General features: G+C 37.1%; 1 protein-coding gene across 3 annotated transcripts in view; it reads left to right on the top strand.

The window, feature by feature from the left end:
• Positions 1–26,110, top strand: part of LOC150108891 (uncharacterized) — a 461,422-nt gene that overhangs the window by 25,034 nt on the left and 410,278 nt on the right. For 2 of the 3 annotated variants that reach the window (XM_090410720.1, XM_090410728.1), the window contains exons 2-3: positions 15,659–15,820; positions 23,625–23,800. In XM_090410720.1, the coding sequence (XP_090266846.1) occupies positions 23,761–23,800 (40 nt within the window). In that variant the 5' untranslated portion in view covers positions 15,659–15,820; positions 23,625–23,760. The remainder of the gene's footprint in view (positions 1–15,658; positions 15,821–23,624; positions 23,801–26,110) is intronic. The other variant, XM_090410738.1, reaches the window with a different exon arrangement.

The following is a 26,110-nucleotide window of genomic DNA, read 5'->3' as shown; positions in this document are numbered from 1 at the left end:
CAGCTAAAAGCATAAGTTGGGAAGTGAATAATGATGATTTTCTTAGACATATTTGATTAGTTGTATGGTTATTTAAAATTACAAATCCCTCAAAATGTACTGTTGTATACAAAAAAAAAAAAAAAAAAAAAAAAAAAAAAAAAAAAAAAAATCAGATTTAGCTGTACTGTTCAAATATTTGTTCTCATTTGGACTGAACATTATTTTCTTTCGTTACTGTATAAATTTGTGTCATACATCATTGATATTTTCAGTGCACATAACTTTAAAATTTCAATATCTTGATGCAGAGCTGAGATTCTCAGTGCAGAGTAGTATACAAAGATGGACTAGAAATGAACATTTTCTCAAATTTTAAAAACAAGTCAGCCTAATCTTTTGCATTAAAATTATGGAAATAAAACAGAATTTTTGAGTTTAATATGTAACACAATCACATGTACAAGGTGATTAGAAATTTTTCAGGATTTTGAAAAATAGTTGAAAAACATCATTTAGCATAATATAACCCATTATGTAATCTCTGATCTAAATCTGTCTCTATGCAAAAATTAGTCCAGCTTTCTATAATTCAGGTATGGTCTATAGAGGCAAAAAATCCCTGGTCTGGACTTTCATAATATTTGTGTAGGGCTACAACTCTACTTTTGGTTCTCCTGTATTTTCTCTCTCTCTCAATCATACACAAGCACACCTGCTCTGTGTGATCTATCAGTTATCTGGTTGATGGAACACTTGTTTTGAATAGTAGTGCTTTACAGAGAACAGTATGCACTCACTCCATTGTTGAGAACAAAGCAGTAGTGTACTACCCACACAATTTCACCAAATGCTTAACATAACCCTATTCTTGAACTTATCTCTTATCGGAACTATGCGATGGAAAAATTCATGTTAAGGATTACTGAGCAGTTCTTAATGGGTATGTTCTATTATTATTTAGGCCTCCAAGGATTGAAAAGACTCATTGCAGGAGGTCCTTCCTAGGAAACGTAAGTCTATCAACACTCAATGTGGGAGGTCCCTCCCAGGAAACACAGTTTATCATATCACTCCTTAAACTCATTGACCGTTCTCGCTCTCACCAGGCAATGCATTCCACGGTTCAACCACCCTCCATGCAAAGAAACCACTCCTCATCCTCTTGCTCACAGTTTCGTTTTGTAACTTCCAGGGATGGCCCCTTGTCATCACTGCTTCCCGCTGTTCAACCAAGCAAAAGAACTCCCCTGTGCAACCCTGAAACCACCTCTCAACAGTTTAAAAGTCTCAATCATATCACCTCTCCTTCTTCTATCCACCAAACTGCAATCCACATTCCGTCAGCCGATCCTCATAACTAACATGGTACAGTCCTGAAACTGTCTTTGTTTTCTGCCTTTTGTACCCTTTCCACAGTTAATTTATCCCCTACAAATCCTGGGGACCAAATCTAAGAACAATAGTCTAAGTGTGGTCTGATCAGGGTCTTATACAACGGAATGATAACTCTTTTATTTTTACAGGTCAGCATCCTTCTCATTATTGCAGCAATCCTTTGTGTTACCTTCATCACCTATGCAATATGTCCCTTAAATTTCAGGTTTCTATCAATCATCAACTCCAGATCTCTTGTCTCCCCTGCTTCCTCCAGTATATGTGTGTAGAAAACCAATGTATGTAGAAAATGTAGGGAGAATGAGGAATTGAAGTGTATTTCGGATCGTGAATGTGATATTTTTGTCAAACTTCAGAATGAAGAAAATAACGATATGACAAGAAATGGCAAGGTTGTACATGAGAATTATGAGAGTGTGAATGTAGAAAGTGTGAATGATAGTATTAATGGTTTCTCAGAGAATAAAAAAGATGAGATAGATGCATTGAGTGAGATCGCGTTGTTGAATGTGCGATACAAAGGGCAAAACAGCAGCTAGAGTGCATGAACAAAAGTCGACTGAATGAACCAACCAATAATAAAAGGTATGACAGGAAAAATAAACGTATGAATGTGAACATGAACAAAATGAAGGATAGAGTGCTGTATGGAGACTCGTTAGTACGAGGTGTGATAGTAGAGGGTTTGACAAAATCGTACCAACCTGGTGCAACCATAAAGGATCTAACTGAGTCTATTAGAGAGCAAAAGGAAAGGGTGAAAGAAATGATTGTTGTGGCAGGTACGAATGATTTGAAAGGAGACAAAATGGAAATGATAGAAGACCTGAATGAATTGTTTGAGGTAGCAAAAGAAAAGAGTGAGAGAGTTAGAATGATTAGTCTTTTGCCACAGTATGACAGTGAAATGTTTAAAAGGAGGGCCATAATTGCGAATGACTTTATGCGTGGGTTATGTATGATGAGTGGTGTGGAATTTGTGGACGTGTGGAGTGAGTTCGATGGGCAAAAGGATCTATATAAGATGGATGGCTTGCATTTGAATGGTTACGGTGTAAGAAGACTTGAGAAAGTGTTGCTGAATGCAGTGGATGTGCAAATTCAGGGAAACTAGATTTGTTAAGGGGGTAGATATACAGTCCTTAGGGAGGCAGTTGAATGTAAGAATGAATATAATATGCTAGAGCAAATAAGGACAACAAACCAGAGTGGGATAGTTAATATAAGGCATCAAGGTAGGGTTGGGGCTAATGGGGGTCTTAAATTCATGTACACTAATACTAGGAGTATTAGAAACAAGAAGGAAGAGTTTTTGGCCATGGTTGACACTTCCAGACCACAGGTTATTGGTATTAGTGAAACATGGCTGACTGTAGATGATATAGCTAGTGGGATTGAATGTGATAGGTATAGTGTGTTCAGGAATGACAGAGAGAAAAAAATGGGGAGAGGAGTATTGTTGATGATAACTGATGAGCTACAGCCAAGGAGAATAGAAGTTGAATTGCAGGATAGAGAAAAGAGCACATTTGAGGCCATTTGGTGTGAGATTGTGGCTAGCAGAACTAAATATACAATTGGGTGCTGCTATAGACCAGGTGATGGAAAAGATGGTGGTGACAGTATGCCCAAGCAAATAGAAGAAATGAGTGGAAGGAGGGTGATTATTATGGGAGATTTCAACTATGGTCGCATTGATTAGAGTGAGGAGAGGACACACGGGAGGAAGGAATTGGATTTTATGCGGTTATTAAGGGATAACTATCTGCGACAGCATGTAATGGAAAATACTAGGTGTCAGAGAGTGCTTGACCTAGTAATTACATCTGAGGATTTGGCTGTAACAAATATGACCACATCGCCACCAATCGGTGAGAGAGTGATCATAGGGTCTTGACTTGGGAGGTGGCTAAAGGTGTAGAATTTTCAATTAAGACAGGGTACATGTGGAATTATCGGGCTGGAAAGTATGACAAGCTTAGGAGTTTGATTGGCTCAGTGCCATGTCATGTACAACTGCAAGGACTAGAAGTTGATAGTGCATGGGAGGTAGTTAAGAAGTGCTTGCATGAAGCAATGGCTGACTGTATACCTAGAGTTCGAATAATAAATCAAGTAGGGGTTAAATGGATGAATAACACCATTAAGCTTGAGCTGCAAAAAAAGAAACAACTATGGAGGGAATTTAAGGAGAAAGGTGACCGGCTGGCACATGAACGGTATAAAGCGCAGGCCAGAAGGGTGACGAGTGTGGTAAGAAAAGCAAAAAAGGATTAAGAAAGAACATTGGCCATGCAGGCTAAAGAGAATCCTAAACAGTTTTTTAGATATGTAGCAAGTAAAAGGAAAAATGTACATGGCAGGATGATTTTAAAGAATGCCGATGGTAGGGAGGTAACTGAATCAGTTGATATAGTTGAGTTACTGAGTGAACACTTTGCAAGAATATATCATCCAGGTGGTGACATTGCAGAAATGAATAAACCAGATTATACGTGAATTGTGGTGAATGAAGTGGAGGTGAGTAGTCTATTGCATAACCTCAATGTCAATACATCTGTGGGATTGGATGGTATACCAGCTCGTGTAGTACGAGAAGCAGCTAAAGAATTGTCAGTACCCTTGACCATTTTGTTTAATTTGAGTCTCGGGTCTGGGTTAGTCCCGAGCAGGTGGAAGGAGGGGAAAATAGTTCCACTGCATAAAGGTGGTTCCAAGACGGCTGTTGTAAATTACTGACCAATTAGCATATCAGGAATCATTGTCAAGGTCTTAGAGAAATTAGTCAAGAAAAGAATACATGATTGGATAGATGAAAATGGGATATTGTATGGGGGACAACATGGTTTTGTGAAGGGTAGATCATGCCTCAGTAACTTGCTCACGTTTTATAACACAGTGATGGCTGAACTGGATAGGGGTAGTGGATTTACAGTGATACTACTGGACCTTGCCAAAGCCTTTGATAGGATACCACATGGAACCCTAATCAGTAAACTGGAGCAGATGGGGATGGATATAGGGTTGGTGAGATGGATAGGAGGGTGGTTGAAGGAGAGATACCAGAGAGTGGTTTATTCAGGAGTGGAGTCAAAAAGATGTCTTGTGACTAGTGGAGTGCCACAGGGCTCTGTTCTTGGACCACTGCTTTTCAATTTGTTCATCAATGATATTGGAAAGGATTTGAGAGGAAGTGTTCTGATTGTTCTTGTTTGCTGATAATGCAAAGTTGGGTAGAGCAATTGTGAGTGCACAGGATGTCAAAATTTTACAGGATGATTTGGATAGTTTGGAGTACTGAGCTAGGAAAAATGGATGTCAGTTTAATGTGGCAAAGTGTAAGGTTATGCACTTTGGGGTGAAAAGAATAGCAGCAGTATATCGCATTGGTGGAACCGTACTCCAAGAGATTGATTAGGCCAGGGATTTGGGAGTGTTGGTGGATAGGGAGTTGAAGTTTAGGGGGCACATTGCAAAAGTGACTAAAACAGCTCACCAAATCACTTGGCTTCTGAAAAATACTTTAACATGCAGAGACAAACAAGTTGTTGTTCCTCTGTATCGAGCCTTGATAAGACCTCATCTGGACTTCTGTGCCCAGTTATGGGCACCAGGGTTTCTTCGTGATGGGGAGGAAGTGGAGAGGGTCCAGAGACGAGTGACCAAGATGATAGCAGGTCTGTGGAATGAATCTTATGAGAATAGGTTGAAGATTTGTGGGTTGCAGAAATTGGACGATAGGCGAAGGAGGGGTGATATGATTGAGACATTCAAATTACTGAAGGGTTTTTATAAGATTGATCCAGAAGATATTTTTGAAAATATGACTGGTGGTGGGAGGACTAGGGGCCATGCATGGAAGCTGGTCAAGAGCGTGGTTGACAATGGTGTTAGAGCTAGGTTTTTTTCTTGGAGAGTGGTGAATGAGTGGAATAAGCTTCCAGAGTCTGTTGTGGGTGCTACGACCGTGAATAGTTGTTCCAGACATGATGTTAAGGCCTCCCTCGATGAGTCTGTCGACTCCTTGGAGTTTCCCGGAATAATAATAATAATAATATCTCCTTCAATGGAGTATGCAGCGTCCCATCTATGGATTCCAAACCTCACGACCTTACATTTTGCTGCATTAAACCGACACCCTTATTTATTTGCCCATTTGTCTAGCTTATTCAAATCCTCTTGCATGACTACCACATCTGCACTATTACTGATATTTTTTCCTTCCCTTCTTCCCAGCTTCACATCATCCACAAACAACTGAACATCCTCCTGCAATCCATTGACAATGTCATTGATATAAAGGTGCCAGTATTGAGCCCTGTGGGACACCTACTTGTAACCCTCTGCCTCCTTGAAACTGCCCCACAGTACACAACTCTGATACCCGTTGGACAGCCAATCCTGAATCCAGTTGACCAACCTGACATCCAAACCCATGTGCTGCAACTTAAATATCAGCTTATCATGTGGCACCCTGTCAAATGCCTTTACTAAATCCAAGAAAATGGCAGTATATGCCTTACCTTCATCTACTGCTCTTGTAAATTTATTATAAAAGTCTAGCATATTACTAAAACGAGCACCCCTCACAAATCCATGTTGACTCTCACAGATAACATTACCCTCATCTGACCAATGTTATATACGGTCCCTCACTAATTTCTCCAAGATCTTAACAACTACCAATGACACACAAACTGGCCTATAATTAGACACTTTCAGTCTGCTACTGTCCTTATGCAATATCACTATCTTAACCTTCCTTCCATTCCCTGGGCACCTTTCCTATAGCCAGCCTTTCATTGAAAAGCCAGGTCACAGGAGCTGTCATTTCCTTAGCACATTCTCTCAAAACTCGTGGTGAAATACCATCCAGTCCCACAGCTTTACTGACATCCAGAGTACTCAGCATTTGGAACACATTCTCCTCCTGCACCTCTAAACCTCGAACCTGCCCTATCCCTCTAGTATTAAAATTTACTCCTCCAGGATGAAATACACCAATAAAGTGTTCATTGAACAATTCCACTATGTCCTCTGCATCGGTCACTCTATTCCCATTTTTATCCCACAATGTCATTCTTCCACAATCATTTCTCCTCCTACTGGCCACATAACTAAAAAATTCCCTAGGATTTTCTTTGGACCTTAAGGCCAATCTCTTCTCATATTCCAGTTTGGTCTTCTTTACCATACTAGTCACTCTCCTGGCCTGTGTCTTATATTCTTCATGCATCTGCCCTTCACCTGTCTCCTTATATCTCTTCCATAGCCTCTTTTTCACATGCAGCTCCTGTTTAATATTGTTTGTCATCCACTTTACACCAAATTGTGTCCCCTTTTTCATTTGTGGAATACAGCTTACTATTGCTGCTAACAAATATTCCTTCACAATTTCCCAAGGACTAATGATATCCTGGCCTTCCAATTTCTCCCTCTATGAAACTTCCCCAAGTTGATGTCTAAGACTATTGTAATCACCTGCGCTATAATTCCACATATATTCCTGTCTCTTTGATACTCCTGCATGTCTGTTCATCTTCCAAGTCAAAACCACATGGTCATTCTCTCCAACTGGTGGGAGAGATGTCATCTCACTTATTATTAGCTCTTCTGATGCTATGACCAAATCCAAAACTCTTGAACCTCTTGTTCCCTCTATTGCATGTTGCCTAAGATATTTGTCCCTCAAGAATTCTAGAAATTCCATTCCCTTATTGCTACATGCATCTTCCTCTCTCCAATTTATACTGCTGTAGTTAAAATCTCCCATAACAATCATTCTTCTTGCACTTGCCAAGCCCAACTGTCTAAACATCTCCTTGTCCCTAGGTCATGGTCCTTATTGATCTCCTGGTCCCTATTGTCAATTCATACAGAGAATTCATTTTTTACAGCTTATTTTGACCTTGACATGATGACATAGACATTAGTTTCCTTTGGGGGGAAACTTTAGCGATTGTTCGTATATTTGAGTCTATACTGTAGTTATGTATGAAAACTTTGACTTGGATTCTTTTTAAAACTCAGATATTTTCTCTTCATTTCTCTTCATTTTTATTCTGCTCAGAACTAAATGTTTATCACTTTCTGTTTCAAATCCTCTCTCCGCTTCTATCTAGAATTCTGAATAAGCATGCAGGTCAGATATTAACAATAACATAATTTATGCAGAACTTTATGTTAGAACACATTATTTGGAATTGATATCCTGAACAGAAGTTCAGCAGCTGCTTACCATTATTGCCCTGTTCTTCAAATTTTCCCAGAACATTTTTATATGTCTGGTGTTCATTTTCTCTGTTTTTTTTTTTTTTTTTTTTTTTATCCTCAGAACAATTTATCAACAATATGCATAATGCATAATTTATCAACAATTTTGATGATAAATTGTGGAGACTGCAATTGTATTAAGAATAATTACTTTAATCTTATTTATAACATTGTAAGAGAACAAATTCTTATCGATACATTTAATACAGCAATAGTGGTGGCTTAATCAATAATGTAACATAAGTGTTTGTTATATTAATGCTAAGATCCTGATTACTACAGTCATGATTATAATTTACAGTGATTATTGTTTTCAAAAGGATGAAGAGATATTGGAAAGAGTCTAGTTCTGGTCACTGAATGTTGAGTATGAAGAAAGGTTGAGAAGATGGAGTTTACAGAGTATAGCGAATAGGTGGAGGGGTGATATGATAATGACATAATTCTAAGTAAATTATAATTTACTTAGAACAAAGTAGAATATGTAGAAAAAAACCAATCCATATTTTTGGGAATTTTAGACCATCATTATTGAAAGGCCTCTCTACCGATACCTTTCCAGTCAATTCTGTATAGAGTATTCAGGGCATGATCTTGGCCAGATTTACCATAGTTATTAAATTTAATGTGTTATGTTTCTTTCTTTTTTTTTTTTAGATAGGAATTGCATGTCAAGTTTTACCTATATAATGCAAATTATAGGTGCACTGGGTATACTTGGACCAGTGGAGAAGGATCCTTGGAGGAGTTGAATAAGTTCTTTAATTTTACAAGAGGTTTAAAGGTGGCATTAAGGTTGCATTTTTATAGTACTCTGTTTACCTGATATCCCTTTAATGCATGGAATGGCATGAGAAGATGCAGTTTACAGAGTATAGTGATATGATAAAGACATATAAATTGGTAAGGATTTCTTATATGATTATATATGCTGAAGAGGTTCTTCATAGAATGGTGGGAAATGGGAGAGAACAGCAAGTCATCCCTGGAAGCTGTATAAGGAGAATATAAGCAAAGGAGTGAGATTTTTTGCATGGTGAGTGGTGAATGATTTTAAGGAATTGCCTGAGTATGATATCTGCAGAGAATTTGAATGTCTTAATGCATGGTATGATGAGCTGTGTGTATGATAGAGGGACCTCCCATGATGATTCTATCATTCCATGGAACTCAGAGGATAATAATTATTATTATTTCAAAAATACATTACCATAACTTTTTTAAACAATTCTCATTTAGAACTGTGAAGGCTCTCAAGTCCACTTTCCATAAAAAATAATAATAATAATAAAAAAAAAAAGGCCAGGGAAGGAATTTAGCAAAAATAACATTTTAATTATTTCAGGTACTACTATTAACCAACAAAATGTCACTTATTTGTGCCCATGGTATCGCATAATAAGGAAGACTTGGAGAAATTTTGAATAAGACAAAGAAGGAAAAAGCTGGTTCTTTCTGGATCCTTTTCTTTAATGTTACACTTAGATAAATTATGGAGACAAAAACTGTGTTAAGAATAATTATTTTAATTTCCTATTGTTTCAATCTTCATATTAAGATCATGAGCCGGAGTATACACATATATACAAAAGACAAGATATATTATCTATTCAAACAGTATGCCAAAAGTGGCAATAATTTGATCAACTTTATTCTGCGGTCTGACCTTTAGTGAGGAAAAAAACAACTTACATCAAGGCTATATCCTATTTGTAAAATTGTAAGGGAACAAAAGATCCTGTAGTCCATTTGTGGTCTGATCAAAGCCTTATACAATGGAACCAAATCTCCTTCTATGAGTCATTGTCTCTGCATCATTTCCAGAATTTGTTGCATTGTCATCACAGTTTTAGCAATGTGTTCTCTAAATGTTAGATCCCACCATCACAGCTAGATCTCAAGATCCAAAGAAAATCCTAGGGAATTTTTTAGCTGTGGCCAGTAAGCGAAGAAACGATTGTGGAAGAATGACATTGCAGGATAAAAATGGGAATAGAGTGACTGATGCAGAGGACATAGTGGAGTTGTTCAATGAACACTTCATTGGAGTATTTCATCCTGGAGGAGGTTTTAATACTAGAGGGATAGGGCAGGATCAGGGTTTAGAGGTGCAAGAGGAGAGTGTGTTCCAAATACTGAGTACTCTGGATACCAATAAAACAGTTGGGCTGGATGGTATTTCACCACGAGTTTTGAGAGAATGTGCTAAAGAACTGACAGCTCTGTTGACCTGGCTTTTCAATAAAATTCTGGCTGAAGGAAAGGTACCCAGGGAATGGAAGGAAGGCAAGATAGTGCCGCTGCATAAGGGCGGTAGCAGACTGGAAATGTCTAATTATAGCCCTGTTTGTGTGTCATCAGTAGTTGTTAAGGTCTTGGAGAAATTAGTGAGGGACTATATAGAACGTTGGGTAGTGTTAGGTCATTATTTTTCCTATAATAATTTTTTACTTCCTTTATGAATTTTCCTCTCTACAGTAACTACAAGACTTACAAAATTTCTCTGACTCTAATATCTGTATCACTTCTTGCATGTTCATTCTATAAGGAAAGTAAATTCTATATCTCTAGCCGATTCCTAATTTTACTCATGTGCTTACCCTGACTGTTAAAGGTTATTCCTTGCTAAAAGAAATGAATCCTCTAATTTCTTTCTGGGGCTGTCTCCTCTTCAGATATTGACAAATTTATTTTTTAAAGCTGTGCCAGCCAATATCTTAGAATAGAGGGGACTCTTATTCAGGGAGACTTTTCCAGACTCTTGGTGCACATAGGTGAATAAATTTAGTGCTTATACTCATAAATCAAACACTTTACTGTGAGTAAGTAAATTCTAGTTTGCAGTCGTAACCTCTCTAACAACATGTTATACCTTTCTTTCAATTCCCCCCTCCCACTATGGTTCAGATTAATGAGTGGTAGTTTTGGTTCATATCACAGGCAAAACTCAGGTGTAGAAGAAAAATATTTATTGGAATCTAAAGACATAATATACACTTAGACCAATCTCGCTTTCAATTAGTTCAATGACATGCTAAATTAAACTGTATCAAAATGATTAATACTCTAATGCATGAACAATAAATCCTTCTTTTAAGTTAGAGATTAAACACATAATATACACATTATACACTTCTAATCAATATTCTACCTACTATGTTAGTCTCGCATATTAAACTAGTCACAATCATCTATTCCAGACAATTTGTCTTATGGACATTAGCCACTGCTAAATAATTACTTCAAGTTCTTAGATACTGTCCATACTCAATTATTACACTACAATGATCTTTATCCCTTTTACCTACTGGGTAATTATACAATAAAATCTGTACTTTACCATTTCTTGGGGCAGGATCTCCAGGTCCGTCTGAGCTGTCCTTCTTTGTTTGAATTACCTTTCGATACTTCCATAAGCCTGTGTCCATGTGGTGGGTCACTATGGTCATCAGATTACTAATTTATAAACTATGCTCTGCACCTGGCATTTTCCCCTTGTCTATTCTCGATCCGTTTCAGGCCATCCTCGTTTCTAGCTGCCGGTTCATAATATATGTCCACGATATTATTCCGTCGTACTTTCAGCAAAGGCAGCATATGCCGACATCTCATGCTTTAGTACCGGCAGAAATTCAGATATCGCATGTATAAGCACATCGTCTGATATCGTACTATTGCCAAGAAACACCGTCAGGAACTTCCGGTCCATGGGAGAAGTCGAATCATCATCCAATAGGCGAGAAAAAAAATAAGCCCTGAGAAAGGGGTGCAAACCCTTTTTATTCTCCCTTCACTTCCCCCCTTTTTAGTACCCTGTTGCTAGCCGCGATAGCGCCCTCTTATTTTCCTTTCTGCAATCTTTTCCCACCCGCTACCTTCTTCGTCTGCGGCAACTTCGGCACATCGCGAGATCATAGCAGTGTCTTCCAGGAAACAAATGTGCATCGCTTTCCAATATTGCCAATGCCTGGGGCCCGTCCGTCACCTTTGGACCAATGTTTACATCTAATTTACCCATTCATTGTATACATGGTGCATCTCATATAATACTAATTTATACACGAAGTTCTTTATATGGTATTACAATTCTACTAAAAGGAGGTATTTCTATTTACAGTTTATTTACAGTACTTTATTTCTTCTGCTCGAGTACAAGTTTTTTCTCTCAGCTGATTTTTCTGACTTGTTAAATCCTGAATGAATTGTTTCTTTCATAAAGTGCTTCATTCAGAATGTAACAGTAGATGAGGGTAATGTTATCTGTGAGAATCAACATGGATTTGTTAAGGGGTGCTCTTGCTTTAGAAATATGATTGTCTTTTATAATAAAGTGACAAGAGCAGTTGATGAGAGAAAGGCATATACTGCCATTTTTTTGGATTTTGCAAAGGTGTTTGACAGGGTCCCACATGATAAGCTGATATTTAAGTTGCAACACATGGGTTTAAATGTCGGGTTAGTCAAATGGATTCAGGATTGGCTGGCTGACTGACTGATAGGTATCAGAGAGTTGTGTATGATGGGACAATATCAAGGAAGCAGAAGGTTACAAGTGGGGTGCCACAGGACTCTGTACTGGGACCTGTATTGTTCAATCTTTGCGTCAATGGATTGCAAGGGGACATTCAGTTGTTTGCAGATGATGTGAAGTTGGGAAGGGTTATCAGTAATAGTGCAGATGTGGCAGCCCTGCAAGAGGATTTGAATAAACTAGACAGATAGGCAAATAAATGGGGTTATTGATTCAATGCAGCAAAATGTAACGTCTTGAGGTTTGGGATCCATCGATAGGAGGATGCGTATTCGATTGGAGGAGCTGTACTGGAGGAGGTAGGGAGACAAGAGAACTGGGGGTGATGATTGATAGAAAACTGAAATTCAGGGAGTATATTGCAAAGGTGGTGAGGGTAACTCAGAGGATTGCTGCAATACTGAGAAGGATGCTGACCTACAGAGATAAAAGAGTTATCATTCCATTGTATAAGGCCCTGATCAGACCACACTTAGACTATTGTTCTCAGATTTGGTCCCAAGGATTTGAAAGGGATAAATTGACTGTGGAAAAGGGTACAGAGGCGGATAACAAAGATGGTTTCAGGACTGTACAATATGAGTTATGAGGATCATCTGAGAGAATGTGGACCGCAGAGTTTGGTGGATAGAAGGAAAGGTGATATGATCGACTTTTAAACTGTTGAGTTGCAACTACAGGGTAGACATTGGAGAGTTCTTTCACTTGGTGGAACGGCGGGAAGGAGCGATGACAAGGGGCCATTCCTGGAAGTTACGAAAGGAGGCTGTGTGCAAGAGGGTGGGGAGTGGTTTCTTTGCATGGAGGGTGGTTGAACCTTGGAATGCATTGCCTGAGAGAGCGGTTAGAGTGAGGACGGTTAATGGGTTCAAGGAGTGGTATGATAGACTTTGTATTTCCTAAAAACACATCCCACGATGAGTCTTTTGACTCCATGGAGGCCTGGATAATAATAATGATAATATTCCCGTAAAGTGTACACTCTACATCTTTGTTTTCTGAATTTCAAAACCTTACACTTTGCAATGCTGAACTGGCATCCCCACTCCCATTCCTGTTCACTCAGTGTATTTAAATAATAAATTTAGTTTAATCCTTTATCCAAGTGTAAGCAAACAAGGTTTGCGCCTGAAGTATCTTCAGGACTAAGGCAACTCGTTATAAAGGTGGACCAAGCTCTCTTCACTCCTTGTCATAGTATCTCCCATAATGCAAAGCACATCTCCTTGCGGACATGTATAATGCTATGCATTAAGGGAAGAGCCACTACCCAGACCGGTTTCGACCTTTATTGAGGTCTCATCAGTGGGAGCTAGACCCAGAGGTGGTGATACTAAGGTGGAAGCAATGGAGAAGTCATCTTTATCTATGCGAGTTGCCAAAAGGTGTCTCACCTTATTATTAAATTACTCTGGATTTAGAGAAAATATTGCAAGTTTTTTTTTCACTTGGTTAGACTATAATAAATTTAATTTAATCCTTTATCCAAGTGTAAGCAAACAAAGTTTGTTCCTGAAATATCTTCAGGACTGAGGCAACTTGTGGTAAAGGTGGGCCAAGCTCTCATCACTCCTTGTCTTAGTATCTCCCATAATGCAAAGCACAAGGAGTGATGAGCGCTTGGTCTACCTGTACCGTGAGTTGCTTCAGTCCTGAAGATACTTCAGGCGCAAACTTTGTTTGCTTACACTTAGATAAAGGATTAAACTAAATTTATTATAGTCTAACCAAGTGAAAAAAACTTTCAACATCTTTTTCTAAATCCAGAGTCATTTAATAATAAGTTGAGACACATTTTGGCAACTCATATAGGTAAAGATGACTTCTCCATTGCTTCCAACTTGGTATCACCAGCTCAGTGTCTGGCTCCCCACTGATGAGACCTCAATAAAGGTCGAAACTGGTCTGGGTAGTGGCCCCTCCCTTAATGCATAGCATTATACATGTCCGCAAGGAGATGTTTTGCATAATGGGAGATACTAAGACAAAGAGTGATGAGAGCTCGGTCCACCTTTACCACGAGTTGCCTCACTCCTGAAGATACTTCAGGCGCAAACTTTGTTTTCTTACACTTGAATAAAGGATTAAACTAAATTTATTAGTCTAACCAAGTGGGGAAAAAACTTTCAACAGTCTATTCAAATCCTCTTGTAAAGCCACATCTGCTTTCTTCCTCATAGTTCTTTCCAACTTTGCATCATCTGCAAACAACTTAATATCCCTTTTCAAATTGTTCCCAATATCATTAACACACAAGTTAAACAGCAATTGTCCAAAAAACAAATCCTTGAAGCACAAGTCTCCAATGCAATGCACTAATCTACGAGGGTGATTTGAAAATTTCTTGGCCTCAACCATAGATGGCAACACTATCAGCAAGATTTTTTTTTTTCTAAGAATCCAGGTGAAATTGCTAGTCATTCTGTCAAGTAGTTTGTTTTATACAGCTGTCTGAAGCAAAAGTGTTGTCTCTATCCCTTGGAATGAATAAAATTGAGTATCATGCGGTTATAAAATTCTTTGTAAAAGAAGGTTTAATGCCAAAAGAAATTCATTCAAAGTTCATAAAAGTTTATGGGCATTCTTCTCCTTAGTTTCGACAATTAAGAAATGGGCTGCCAAGTCATGTGGCCGTACCAGCCTTTTAGATGATCCATGTGAAGGACGTCCAAACAGTGTAACAACACCAGAAATCATTGATCAAGTGCATGATTTGGTATTGGATGACCGGCGAGTGCTTGAAATTGCTGCGACAATAGGCATTTCAAAAGAACGTGTAGGATATATTTTGCATGAATGCAAATGAAAAAGTTATGTGCAAGATGGGTACCGTGCTTGCTCAGCAGATCATTTTTTGTTATTTTTTGTACTAAACTATCAGCAGAAGCTGGTCGTTTAGCACAAAAGATAACAAAAACCGTTCCATAAGCAGAAAGGTCATGGCATCTGTGTTTTGGGATGCTAAAGGCATTTTGTTTATTAATTATCTTGAAAAGGGTAAAACAATAACCGGGGAATATTATTCCAATCTTTTAACCAGATTAGACGAAAAAATTCGTGAGAAAAGACCTGGTGTGCAGAAGGATAAAATCATCTTTCATCAGGACAATGCACCTGCCCACAAAGGTGTTTTGACAATGGAACAATTAAGGGATCTGCACTATGAATTGTTGGAACATCCACTCTATTCCCCAGATTTGGCTCTCTCCGACTTCTATCTCTTCCCAAAACTAAAACTCTTCCTCGCTGGTCAGCGTTTTTCTTCGAATCAAGAGGTGATTGCAGCTCTAGAGGGGTATTTTGCAGATCTTACTGAGAACCACTACAGGGATGGGAAATGGTTGCTGGAGCATTGCTGGAATAAATGTATTAATCTTAAGTGAGATTATCTTGAAAAATAAAAATTATTTTGAAATTATAAATTCGTTTTTTTTTTTTTTTTTTTTTTTTTTTTTTTTTTTTTTTTTTCATTGTTAGGCCAAGAACCTTTCAGACCACCCTTGTAATATCCAACCCCATCTGTTAAAGTTTGACTATCAACTTATGTGGCAGTCTATCTATCAAAAGCCTCTGCAAAATCTGAGAATACTACTGTATCCATCTCCCTTATCCAGTTCACCTGCCACCTTATTATAATAAGTAAGTAGATTACTAAAATATGACCTTCTTTTATCATATCCATGCTGTGCATGAAAGATAATATTACTATTGTCAACCCATTTCTAGATCCTGGTTCTCACTAACCTATCCAACACTTTTATCACAACATCTGAAGCACACAGACTTTGGCTATATGTCAGTCCCTTATGAAATGCTAGAATCTTGCCACCTTTCCATTCTTGTGGAACCAGATGTAAGACTTACCTTAAACAAGTATGTCAAGGTGGATGTCAACTCCATGGCACATTCCCTCAAAACACATGGTGATATATCAAGTCCTACAACCTTATTCACATAAAGTTTACTCTCAGTTCCACGTACTTCTTATTCATTCAGTCCTATCCTTCCTCTACACAGCTTTTAATATCTGCCTGCTGTCGTATTCACAAGGATGAAATACATTTTATGAACTGCTATTTAAAATCTTAAGTATATCTTTTGCAGCAGTTATCTTTATACTATTTTATCTGGTCATTGTCATCCTACCATAAAATCATTCTTTTTTTTCTTCTGGCTATATATCAAAAGAACTCACTAAGATTTCTTTTGCTTCATCAGGTAACTGCTGCATCATCTGCACTTTCGTTACACCTTACCAAACTGATCACCTCCTTGACTGTTCTTTTGTACTCCTCATGGAGCTGATTATTACCACTCATCTTCTTCTGTATTGCATGCTTAATCTCTTCATTTATCCATTTTCCACCTACCTTATTTAACCTTCTGACCCTTGGAATACATTTAGATATTGCTTCTACTAGATAGTTCTTGCATAGCACACCCAAGCTATAGCATTCCTCATTCCATGCTACAGTTTCAAGCTGTCTCCTGAACTTTTCATAATCACCAGCTTTTTAATTTCACATACATACCTTAGTCCTCACATGGCTGATAACCACCTAGTTAATCACTTCTCGATCACTCTCACCAACAAGAGTGAGATTTGACACCTCATTTTTATTGACATCCTGAGATGATGAAATCCAAAACTCTTGATCCTTGTAGTTATCTTATAGTTGTCTTCTCAAAAACTCAAGAAATTCATTTTCTTGTCATCCAACAACTCTATATTGTCCTAATTAAATCACCAATAATGATAACCCTTTTCTCATATGCTTGGCTAATTTGCTTATACATGTCATGGTCACTATCCTGCACATAATCAGGTCTGTAGCATCATCCAACTTAATTTCATTCTATTTATTTTTATCTTACACCACTTCCTCAAATTGCTGCCACTATTTCTTCTTTGCATCTCTACCTTGCATGAGCATAACTTCTTTTCTATCATCAACAGCACTCTATCTCTGTTTTTACTTTTCTGTCTTCACAAAAACAGCATACCCATTCCATCTCTATTTCTGTCAGGATGTCATCCTCATCCAACCATGTCTCACTTATTCCAACAATTTTTGGGCGAATAAACTAAATGAATTAAAAAATTTTGTTTCCCCTGTTTCTGATACTTCCAGCATTCATATACAAATGTAACAGTTCATTTTTGAACTGTTACATTTGTAGTGACTTTCACTGATGTCACTTATTAGATGTGACTTCTTGATGCCTTCCTTGAGCCATTCTTGCATGTTACCCATCCCAGAACTCTCTTCAAACCCAGCTGTTCTCCCTACATTCCATGTCATCCCATTCCTTTCTTGTCTATTCACATTCTCTTTGAGCATTTGGCTTCCTCACACTGTGAGTCTCTCCCCCATTTCCCTGTTAGTCTTGCACACTTGTTCTCTCTCATTCTCTACACTCATGCTACCCACGTCTCCTTTCATAAGCACTACTTTAATCCCTCCTTCCTTACTCTTCTGCTTTTCTACATTGCTTCTTACTGTTGCTGCTGGAAGAGAGAATAATGAGTACAGAGAATGGATCTCTGCACACTCATTACTCTCCCCTTTCAGCAGCAATCTTTCCAGATGACTCACACCAAAATGATTCGAATACTGTCCATCACTTGTATGATAGAGTTTGTTATTCAAACTCTATCCTGCAATCCTTCATACGTTTCTGCTAACGTACCATTTGTAATCCTTTGCTCTCCACCTCATCTCATCACACTATCTTTCCTATCATACACCATTACCTTTTTATTCTTCTCAACAACCTCTTGATATTGTCTTAGTTTCTCCTTGTTTCTAGACAAGTTATTTGTTTCTACTATGACTACCAACTCTTCTGCTTGCTTACTTTTCCTATCCAATGCTTCAATCATTCTACTCATTTTACTTCCCCTGAAAACAAACCTTGTGCATCTTGTCATTCATGACGCTGCTAATAATCAAATCCTCATGCAATACCACTCAAGAATTTTTTGTTACCTCTTTCTTACTGGCATTATTAATTTCAGTTTTCTTCACTGTTCTTGGAGAGATACTTGTGCCCTAAGATTTCTTCAGTTCACATGAAAACATAAGGGAAAAAAAAAAAAATTGTTTAAAAGCCATGTATTTCAGCCTGAATATTATAGGCCACCATCAGTAGCAATGTTAGTTAATTACAAAGTAGCATGCGAACAATGAATTGATTTGAAACAATGAGAGCCATGCAATGTTATACATAAAACACCACAGAAGAAAAATGTGTTCTTTATCCAAGGTAAAAGAGTGAAATGAGATCTTTCTAATTTCACATTCTTTTAATAAATAAATATATAAGAGAAGATTGTGTTTGGCAATTACAAGGTTTAGTGAAATAAATTTATTCCAATTTATTAAGTCCATTGTATTTATTCCATTACTCATTACAATGAGTTCAAATTGCCATTTAAGTTTACGTATTTGACTGTGTTTGGCAGATTTGAAGTTTACCAGGTATCTTACCCCATTGGCAAATGCAAGGAGAACAGTGTTTAATTATCGAAGTTAAACATTGGGGCACTACAAAGATTCTCACAAAAAGAAAAAATAACATACTGTCATTAGTAAAACTATGGTAAGAATTTTAGGTGTATGAGAGAATATCATATAGGGGAAGAGAATGGATAAAAGTTATTTATTTAGAGCAAGTTGTAACTTTTTCTTTTTTTCTATTTTTGTGCCTTAGTGAAATCTTAATAAGTAGAATGATCTATTATTATTACCGTAAGACCCTATGGAGTCAAAGACTCATCTAGGAGGTCCCTTTCTCATACAAACAGTTCATCATACTATGGCTAGCTGAGTCTTTGACTTCATGGGGTCTTAGGGTAATAATAGATAATCCATCTTCTTAACCTTCCCTCATTCCAGAGATCAGAAACTCCCTTAGTCAGTCATCTCTGGAACCCTTTCCAAAATCTCTTCGTCCCTTTGAAAACCGGGTGACCAAATCTATGCACAATAGTCCATGTATGGCCTTATACAGTGGAACAAGAATCTCCCTAGTTCTACAAGTCAGTGTCCTCCACATCATTCCCAGAATTCTTTGTGTTGTCCTCACAATTTTGGCAATGTGTCCTCTAAATTTTAGAGCCTTATCCACCATCACTCTTATATTCTTCACCTCTAACAATATATCCACATCAAATGTAAATTCTTCATCCCATCATTGTTTCTGAAAAATTAAAACTTTACATTTTGCAAAATTGACCTGGCATGTCCATTCACTCAGTCTATTCAAGTCTTCTTGCAAGGCACATCTGCTCTACTCCTCATAATTTGTCTCAACTTTGCATCATTTGCAAACAACTGAATTTCCTTATCTAAATCTCCCCCAATATCATTAACATACAGGTTAGAAAAAAAAAAAAAAAAAAAGGCTTAGAAAATGTTCCTCTAGTCGGCGACTAGATTTGAACCCAAGTCTTCCTTTGTGCGGTCAAGAACCGTGGAGTGCAATGCCACTTCCACTGAGTTACACTCTTTGCATCCATAATTTTTTAATGATGCAAAAGATAAAAAATCCATAATCTTTTCAAAAGTTATAGATTTTTTTTTCTTTTCTACTATTTGATTCAGTGATAAAATTTATAATACACAAAAGAAGTCTTCAAATGTATTAAAAAAAAAAAGTATCTTGGCCAAGAAATCATGAAGAAGTTGAACCCCCCCCCCCCCACTCCATCCTACATATTTGCCAGGCAGTGAATCCCCACCCACCACCACCATGTACAGATATGCTGCCTGACTCATCTTTAAAAATTCAGATATCCTTACTGATTAGCTTTGATTTATTAATGTACCACTAACCAAGAACTTGATTTGATCAAATCGCACTTCTCCCCAGACATAATGACTTATTCGTGGGACTTATTGGTGTCTTCTCTGTTTAGCCAATTTCTATATGTAAAATTTACAAAATGTGTTCCACATACTTGCACTCAAACCTCTACTGTACTCTACTTGCACTGCATAGATGAATGTTTTGCTGTTTGGCCCCACATCCTAAACACGTTTAAATTTTGGTGCACTGAAAGACAAACTTTCATATTCTGTTGCATTCTAGAGTGTATGAAATGCTCTTTGTTACTTACCGTATATTATCGCGTATAATGCGAAAAATTTATGGTCTAAAGTTAGGGGTTCACATTATATGTGGATCTTAAAAAATATAACATCTTATTAGACTTGCACACACAATATATACTACCTAATGCCTATGCAACCAAATCTACTTGACCCACTCATATTCAGCGACCGAGCGTACATCGTATCTGCGCATAAAGTCAGTAATGTAAGTAGTGCTAATATTTGCATTAATAATAATATTAGCACAGTTATATCGGTTTAACCACCGTTCATTTTAAATATTATTTGTTAATCAAACCTAGCCTGAAAATGAGCCAAAAGAAACATAAACGTTCATCTTTTGAAGCAGGATTTAAATTGCGTGTCATACAGTTTGCAGAAGAACATAATAACAGTGTTGCTATGAGAGAATTTGGTGTCAGCTTGATTAAGCCATTTAAAGATCGCTTATGTGAAAAATGGAGAGAATGGATGTCATCTGGTTTGGTGAAGATGACAAAGGGCAGGAATTTTCAGAAGCCTGAGATCACCCTAGTCACCAGCTGGGTTAAAAAAGCTTGGAATTTGATACCATCTGAAATGATTCAATGCTCATTTCTTAAATGTGGAATAAGTAATTCAGTGGATGGATCCGAAGATGACGTCATATACAAAAGCGAGGATGACGCACAACAAAATGGAGATCATGATGACGGTGATGACAACTGCTACACTGATGACGCAATGCTCACAGATGAATTTATAAATGAAATGTTTGATGACTCAAAAGATGAAGAAGAATTTAAAGGATTTTGACATTTTGTTTTAAAATAAATATTTCTTTCGTTAATTCATATTGTTTTATTTATAATGTTAGGGAACGAGATTAACAGAGATTGCATTATACGTGGACATGGCATTTTAGGGCTAGTTTTCAAACAAAATTTTTAGTTCGCATTATATGCGAAAATATACGGTAGCTTACTTATGGACATGTGGCAAGATTTGTTAAAATCTGTCTCAAACATTGTAAGAAATATATTTGCTATCATTGTCATGGCAAGTGCAACAAAGAAGTCATTACAAATAAGACTAATTTTGGAAATTAGCATAAGTACTGTCAAATTTGGGAGACGGTCATTTTAAAAATGGACAGACTTCAACCTGACAGCTATATGCACTAAAAATAGAATGCTAGTTAATGAGTATTTAGGTGTAGGGACTGTTTTACATAGTACAGATACCTCATGTTACACTTTAAAGGAGTGATTACAGCACAAAGAGAAATAATTAACAACGGGTTTAATTGTTTCAATATCTCGTCTCAGTCATAGAGACATCTTCAGGAATACAATGTTAAAATGGTAATAACACACACAAAAATACATGAAAAATAATGAAACAATTAAACCAGTTGTTTAATTATTTCTCTTTGTGCTGTAATTACTCCATTAAAGTGTAATGCTAGTTCTTTTTCTTACGTCTATTACAATTTTGAATAATTTTAATAAAGAGAAGTAATTGAAATTTAATTATAAAATTGAAAATTTTATTTCAATTTTATGATTTTTTTATTTTTTTTTGGAATAAGAACAGGAAATTAAGTATATGACACACACACAGTTTATACAAGTATCTAAAAAAATAAGTGAAAAATGTACAATAGTTTTACTAAAAAATTATCTAGCAAATATCTTAACAATGAAGTAGTGAAAAATGTAAATTTAATTAAATAATAAAGATTATTTGTATTTTAGGTAAATGTCTAAAAAATTACTGGATATCGTACATTTCTAAATGTACTGCATACGTATGTCACTGTTAATGAAAGTGTAGGTATGCTGTACGATCATGTACCATCCCCCCCCAAAAAAAAAATTTATGTGTATATATATATTGTTTATGTGATACACACACACACTGCTTGGAAAGATGCCAACAGATGCCATAGTGTGAGGAACAAACAGCCCACCTTAATAACGTGTAGGACCTCCTTTTGCTGCGATGACAGCAATCCTACATAGTATACTTTCCACAAGCGTACAAGATAGCGATCAATGGGAATTTTGGACCATTCTGCCTACAGGTATTAATGAGGTCCTGAAGTGTTGTGGGGCAGACATCCCTTGACCTCACCATGCTCATCCAGTTCATCCCACAGATGTTCAATAGAATTGAGATCAAGGCTTTGTGGAGGCTAATCAAGTGTGGTGACGTTCGTTCCACAAATCACGCAGTTACAGCAACAGCCTTATGACATGGTGCATTGTCTTGCTGAAATAGACAGTGATTATAATGATAGACAATCAGTTTCGTAAAAGGAAGCATTTCGTAGTCCGGAATGTTCAGATACTGCTCGAGTTCGATGTTTATGGCACCACAAACAGAGGTCTGAGGCCAAATCAGGATAAACAATACCATACCATCACACTACCACCTCCAAATTTCATAGCTGGGATTATGCAATCTGGTAAGAGATATTCACCAGGCATCTGCCATACCCACACTTGTCCATCTCTTTGGTAAAGAGTGTAGCATGATTTGTTGCTCCATAACACCACTTTTCAAGCTTCCACATCCCACTGTATATGCTCTTTGCACTACTGAAGACAACACTGCATATGTTGGTTTGGGTAATGAGGGACTTGCATATTGTGGTCATAACATGAAAACCTATATTTTGAGCCTTGTTTTTGTGTTTCAGTCAATGCCTGGAACTCCGCATTCAGTGTGTCAACCAACGAATAGCAGTTTTTACATATTATCCTTCATAGCACCTTACAGTCATGTTCGGTGATTGTCATGGGTTGTCCACTGCGTGTAGCACTTGCAGTTGACTCTGTGCTTACATCTCGGTATTGGTATCACTGATTGTTGACCTGGGATGGCCCAATTTGTCAACAGTTTACTGAACAGATAGGTCTTCAAAATGGCATCCTATCACATTGCCTCTTTCTGTCTTGCAGCCATTTAAGCAGGGCACAGTTGCACTGACTTGGGAGCATCATATTCCTCTAATTTATACCAACTACAGAGGCATGACTTGTTACTAGGCACAATGCACTTTGTCCATGGGGTGTGTCTGTTGACTTCTTTTCAAGCTGTGTGTGTCGGAGCCCAAAGTTTATTCATTAAGTATGGGTAAATGGCATTGAAAAGATATTTTGAAATATTTGATGTATAAATTTACTTACCTTTCATTTTCAGTTAATCTACATGTATATTCAGAAATTTTATTTCAGATTCTCTTAGTCATTTAATTAGTAATTTAATTAATGTTGATTAGCTTAGCAGTTTGCTAAAGAGTGACTTTGGTTTATATATCTTTTTATTTTTTTGCAATATAGGTCCTTGGGATTGTCTGCTTTGACTTCTCTTCCCGAGTGAGAATACAGATCTGTGTTTCATTTGTAAATGGGAGAAAAATAGCTGCTGCTGTGAAAACATCAACATTTAGCATTAACTAAATGCATCCTGCACAAAATGGGTGGAACAGAAACACCAGCGAAACCAGGCATTGCAGGTAATTATAAAAAAAAAAAAAATATCCCCTTAATTTAAGTAATGTTTTCATTGCCGAAATGAAGCTTATTAGCTCTTTATACTTAAGTAACTTAATGGTTGCACCTGTTTGGAAAACTCATTCGCAGAGTACATAAGTTCTTTTCGCTATACACTTTGGTATTAGGTCTAGCTACTCACTGATGAAGCCTCAAAAAAGGCTGAAACCGGTCTGGGTAGTGACCTCCCTCCATAATGTAATAACAGCATACATTTCCTAGGAAATGTGTTTTTACATTATGGAAAATACCTAGGAATAGCGATCTGAACTTCCTCCACCTTTGCAACGAGTTGCCCGGTATTGTACTACGTACTAGGATCATTTGCATTGGCTAACGCTAGTGTCGCCGATACTTTATAGTTTATTATATTCGGCAAGAAACTCTCTGATTCTGATCTTTGAGTTTCTTATTCGGTTTTAAAACTATGCGGGATTTAATATTCCCTTAATTTAAGTAATGTTTTCATTGCCGAAATGAAGCTTATTAGCTCTTTATACTTAAGTAAAAAAAAAGTTGTTCTAGAATGTTAGTTAATATTCTTATATTTACACAGGATTATCATCTTCGCTTGCATCTAGGAGTCGGAATTGATATGGAGTTATAATACATAACTTGCTATCAATAATAATAATATTAATAATTCATTAGCTTGACATGAGTCAAAAGATGTCAAATGACTAGGTATCTTATCCATATTCTTAAAATTATAAAAAAAAAATTGGAATTAATCATGCATTGTGAATTAACTCTTTGCACTTCTTTACAATCATTAGGTGTGATAAAAAAAAGTTCATATTTTTGATTAAATACAATATTGCCATGGTGAACAAAATTATCCATTGGAAACTAGTAAATGAAATCTTAATCATCTTGGACTGTTTCTCCTTGATGCCATATATTAGTAAATTATGATATGCTATTAGTGTTTTATTGCAGTTTACTAAATGTATCATTATTTTTTTTTTATCTTGTGAAGTATTTTTATATGGCTCGGTCTTCATTTCGGGTTTGTATTGACTGACAAGTCTTGGCTGTGAATACATGGTTTTTTGAGAATATAAATTGAGATAAGTATATAAAAAAATTAAGAATTATTTTTTTTTATCTACTTATTATGCTGAAGAGCCGTTTTTGCCAGTAAATCTTGCAGGACACAAGTTACAGCAGTAATCTGTGCAGTATGTATGACCTTTAATGTTTTTGCACCATAAAAATCAAAAATAAGTAATCTCCAAAAATTATCTTATTTGTCAAGTATTATCAGATTTCAGTGTTCTTATGCACTTCTGACTGCATCAAGCCACTTATATTGTGGTTTCCTCTGTTTTTCCTGCTATTCAGGCACCAAACGCTTGTTTTGTTATCTTTTACTCTTCCATTCTGTTTAAGTGACCAATACCGCCTTAGTTCTACTCGCACATTCTTTAATGCTAATATTAACGTATATGGGCCCGAAAAAAAAGCATTATCACAATCGGTATAGACGAAGCCCTTTGGTCAGAAAGACCTGGGTTTGATTCCTGTCAGTGATGTGAGGAACCTTAATCTGGTCTCTTTCAATGAAAGGCGAGTTAGCCAGTCTCATGTGGAAATAAGGTTTTTTTTTTTATTCACCTGGAAACTCAGGGTTTTCATCCCCTGGAACAGGCAAACCAGCCTCATGAACATGCACAGCTTACAGTCATGAATATTGTCCTTAGGAGATGCAGCAGAGGAGTGACAAGACAGCTGCATTAATTCGTCGTAAGCCTCTCATTGTGGGAGGGGGGGGGATTCAACCCATCATAAGGGACAGATGAGAAGGATAGGATATCCAAGGTCAGGAGGGTAAATCAGGTAGGAATTAGATGAGTATTATCATCATTAAGCATGAGCTGCCAAAAAAGAAAATGTTGTGGTGGCTTTATATACGAAGAAAGATGACCGGTTAACTCATGAACAGTACAAGAATTAGGTAAGAAAGGTGACCAGCATGGTAGGGAAGGCAAAATAAGATTGAGAAGAAATTAGCCTGAAGAGGCAAAATGAAATCCCAAAGTGTTTTTTGTTATGTGGGATGTAGGAGGAAGAATGCCTATGGAAGGATTACTTTAATGAGTGCAGATGGTAGAGAAGTAACATAGGCAGACAAAATTATTTTGCCTATTGAATGACCATTTTGCAAGGATATATCATCCAAGTGAAGATATTGTTAAGGCAGAGGTGACCGGGACTAATGTGAGAACAGAGGTTGATGAATGAGAGGTGCTTTGGTTATTGCAGAATCTGAG

The sequence above is a fragment of the Typopeltis vanoorti genome, chromosome 2 (genome assembly GCF_054136105.1).
Source record: "Typopeltis vanoorti isolate ZY-2024b chromosome 2, IOZ_Tvanoo_1.0, whole genome shotgun sequence".
Taxonomy (NCBI): domain Eukaryota; kingdom Metazoa; phylum Arthropoda; class Arachnida; order Uropygi; family Thelyphonidae; genus Typopeltis; species Typopeltis vanoorti.
Note: the sequence above shows the minus strand (reverse complement) of the source record. Positions and strands in the feature narration are given on the sequence as shown.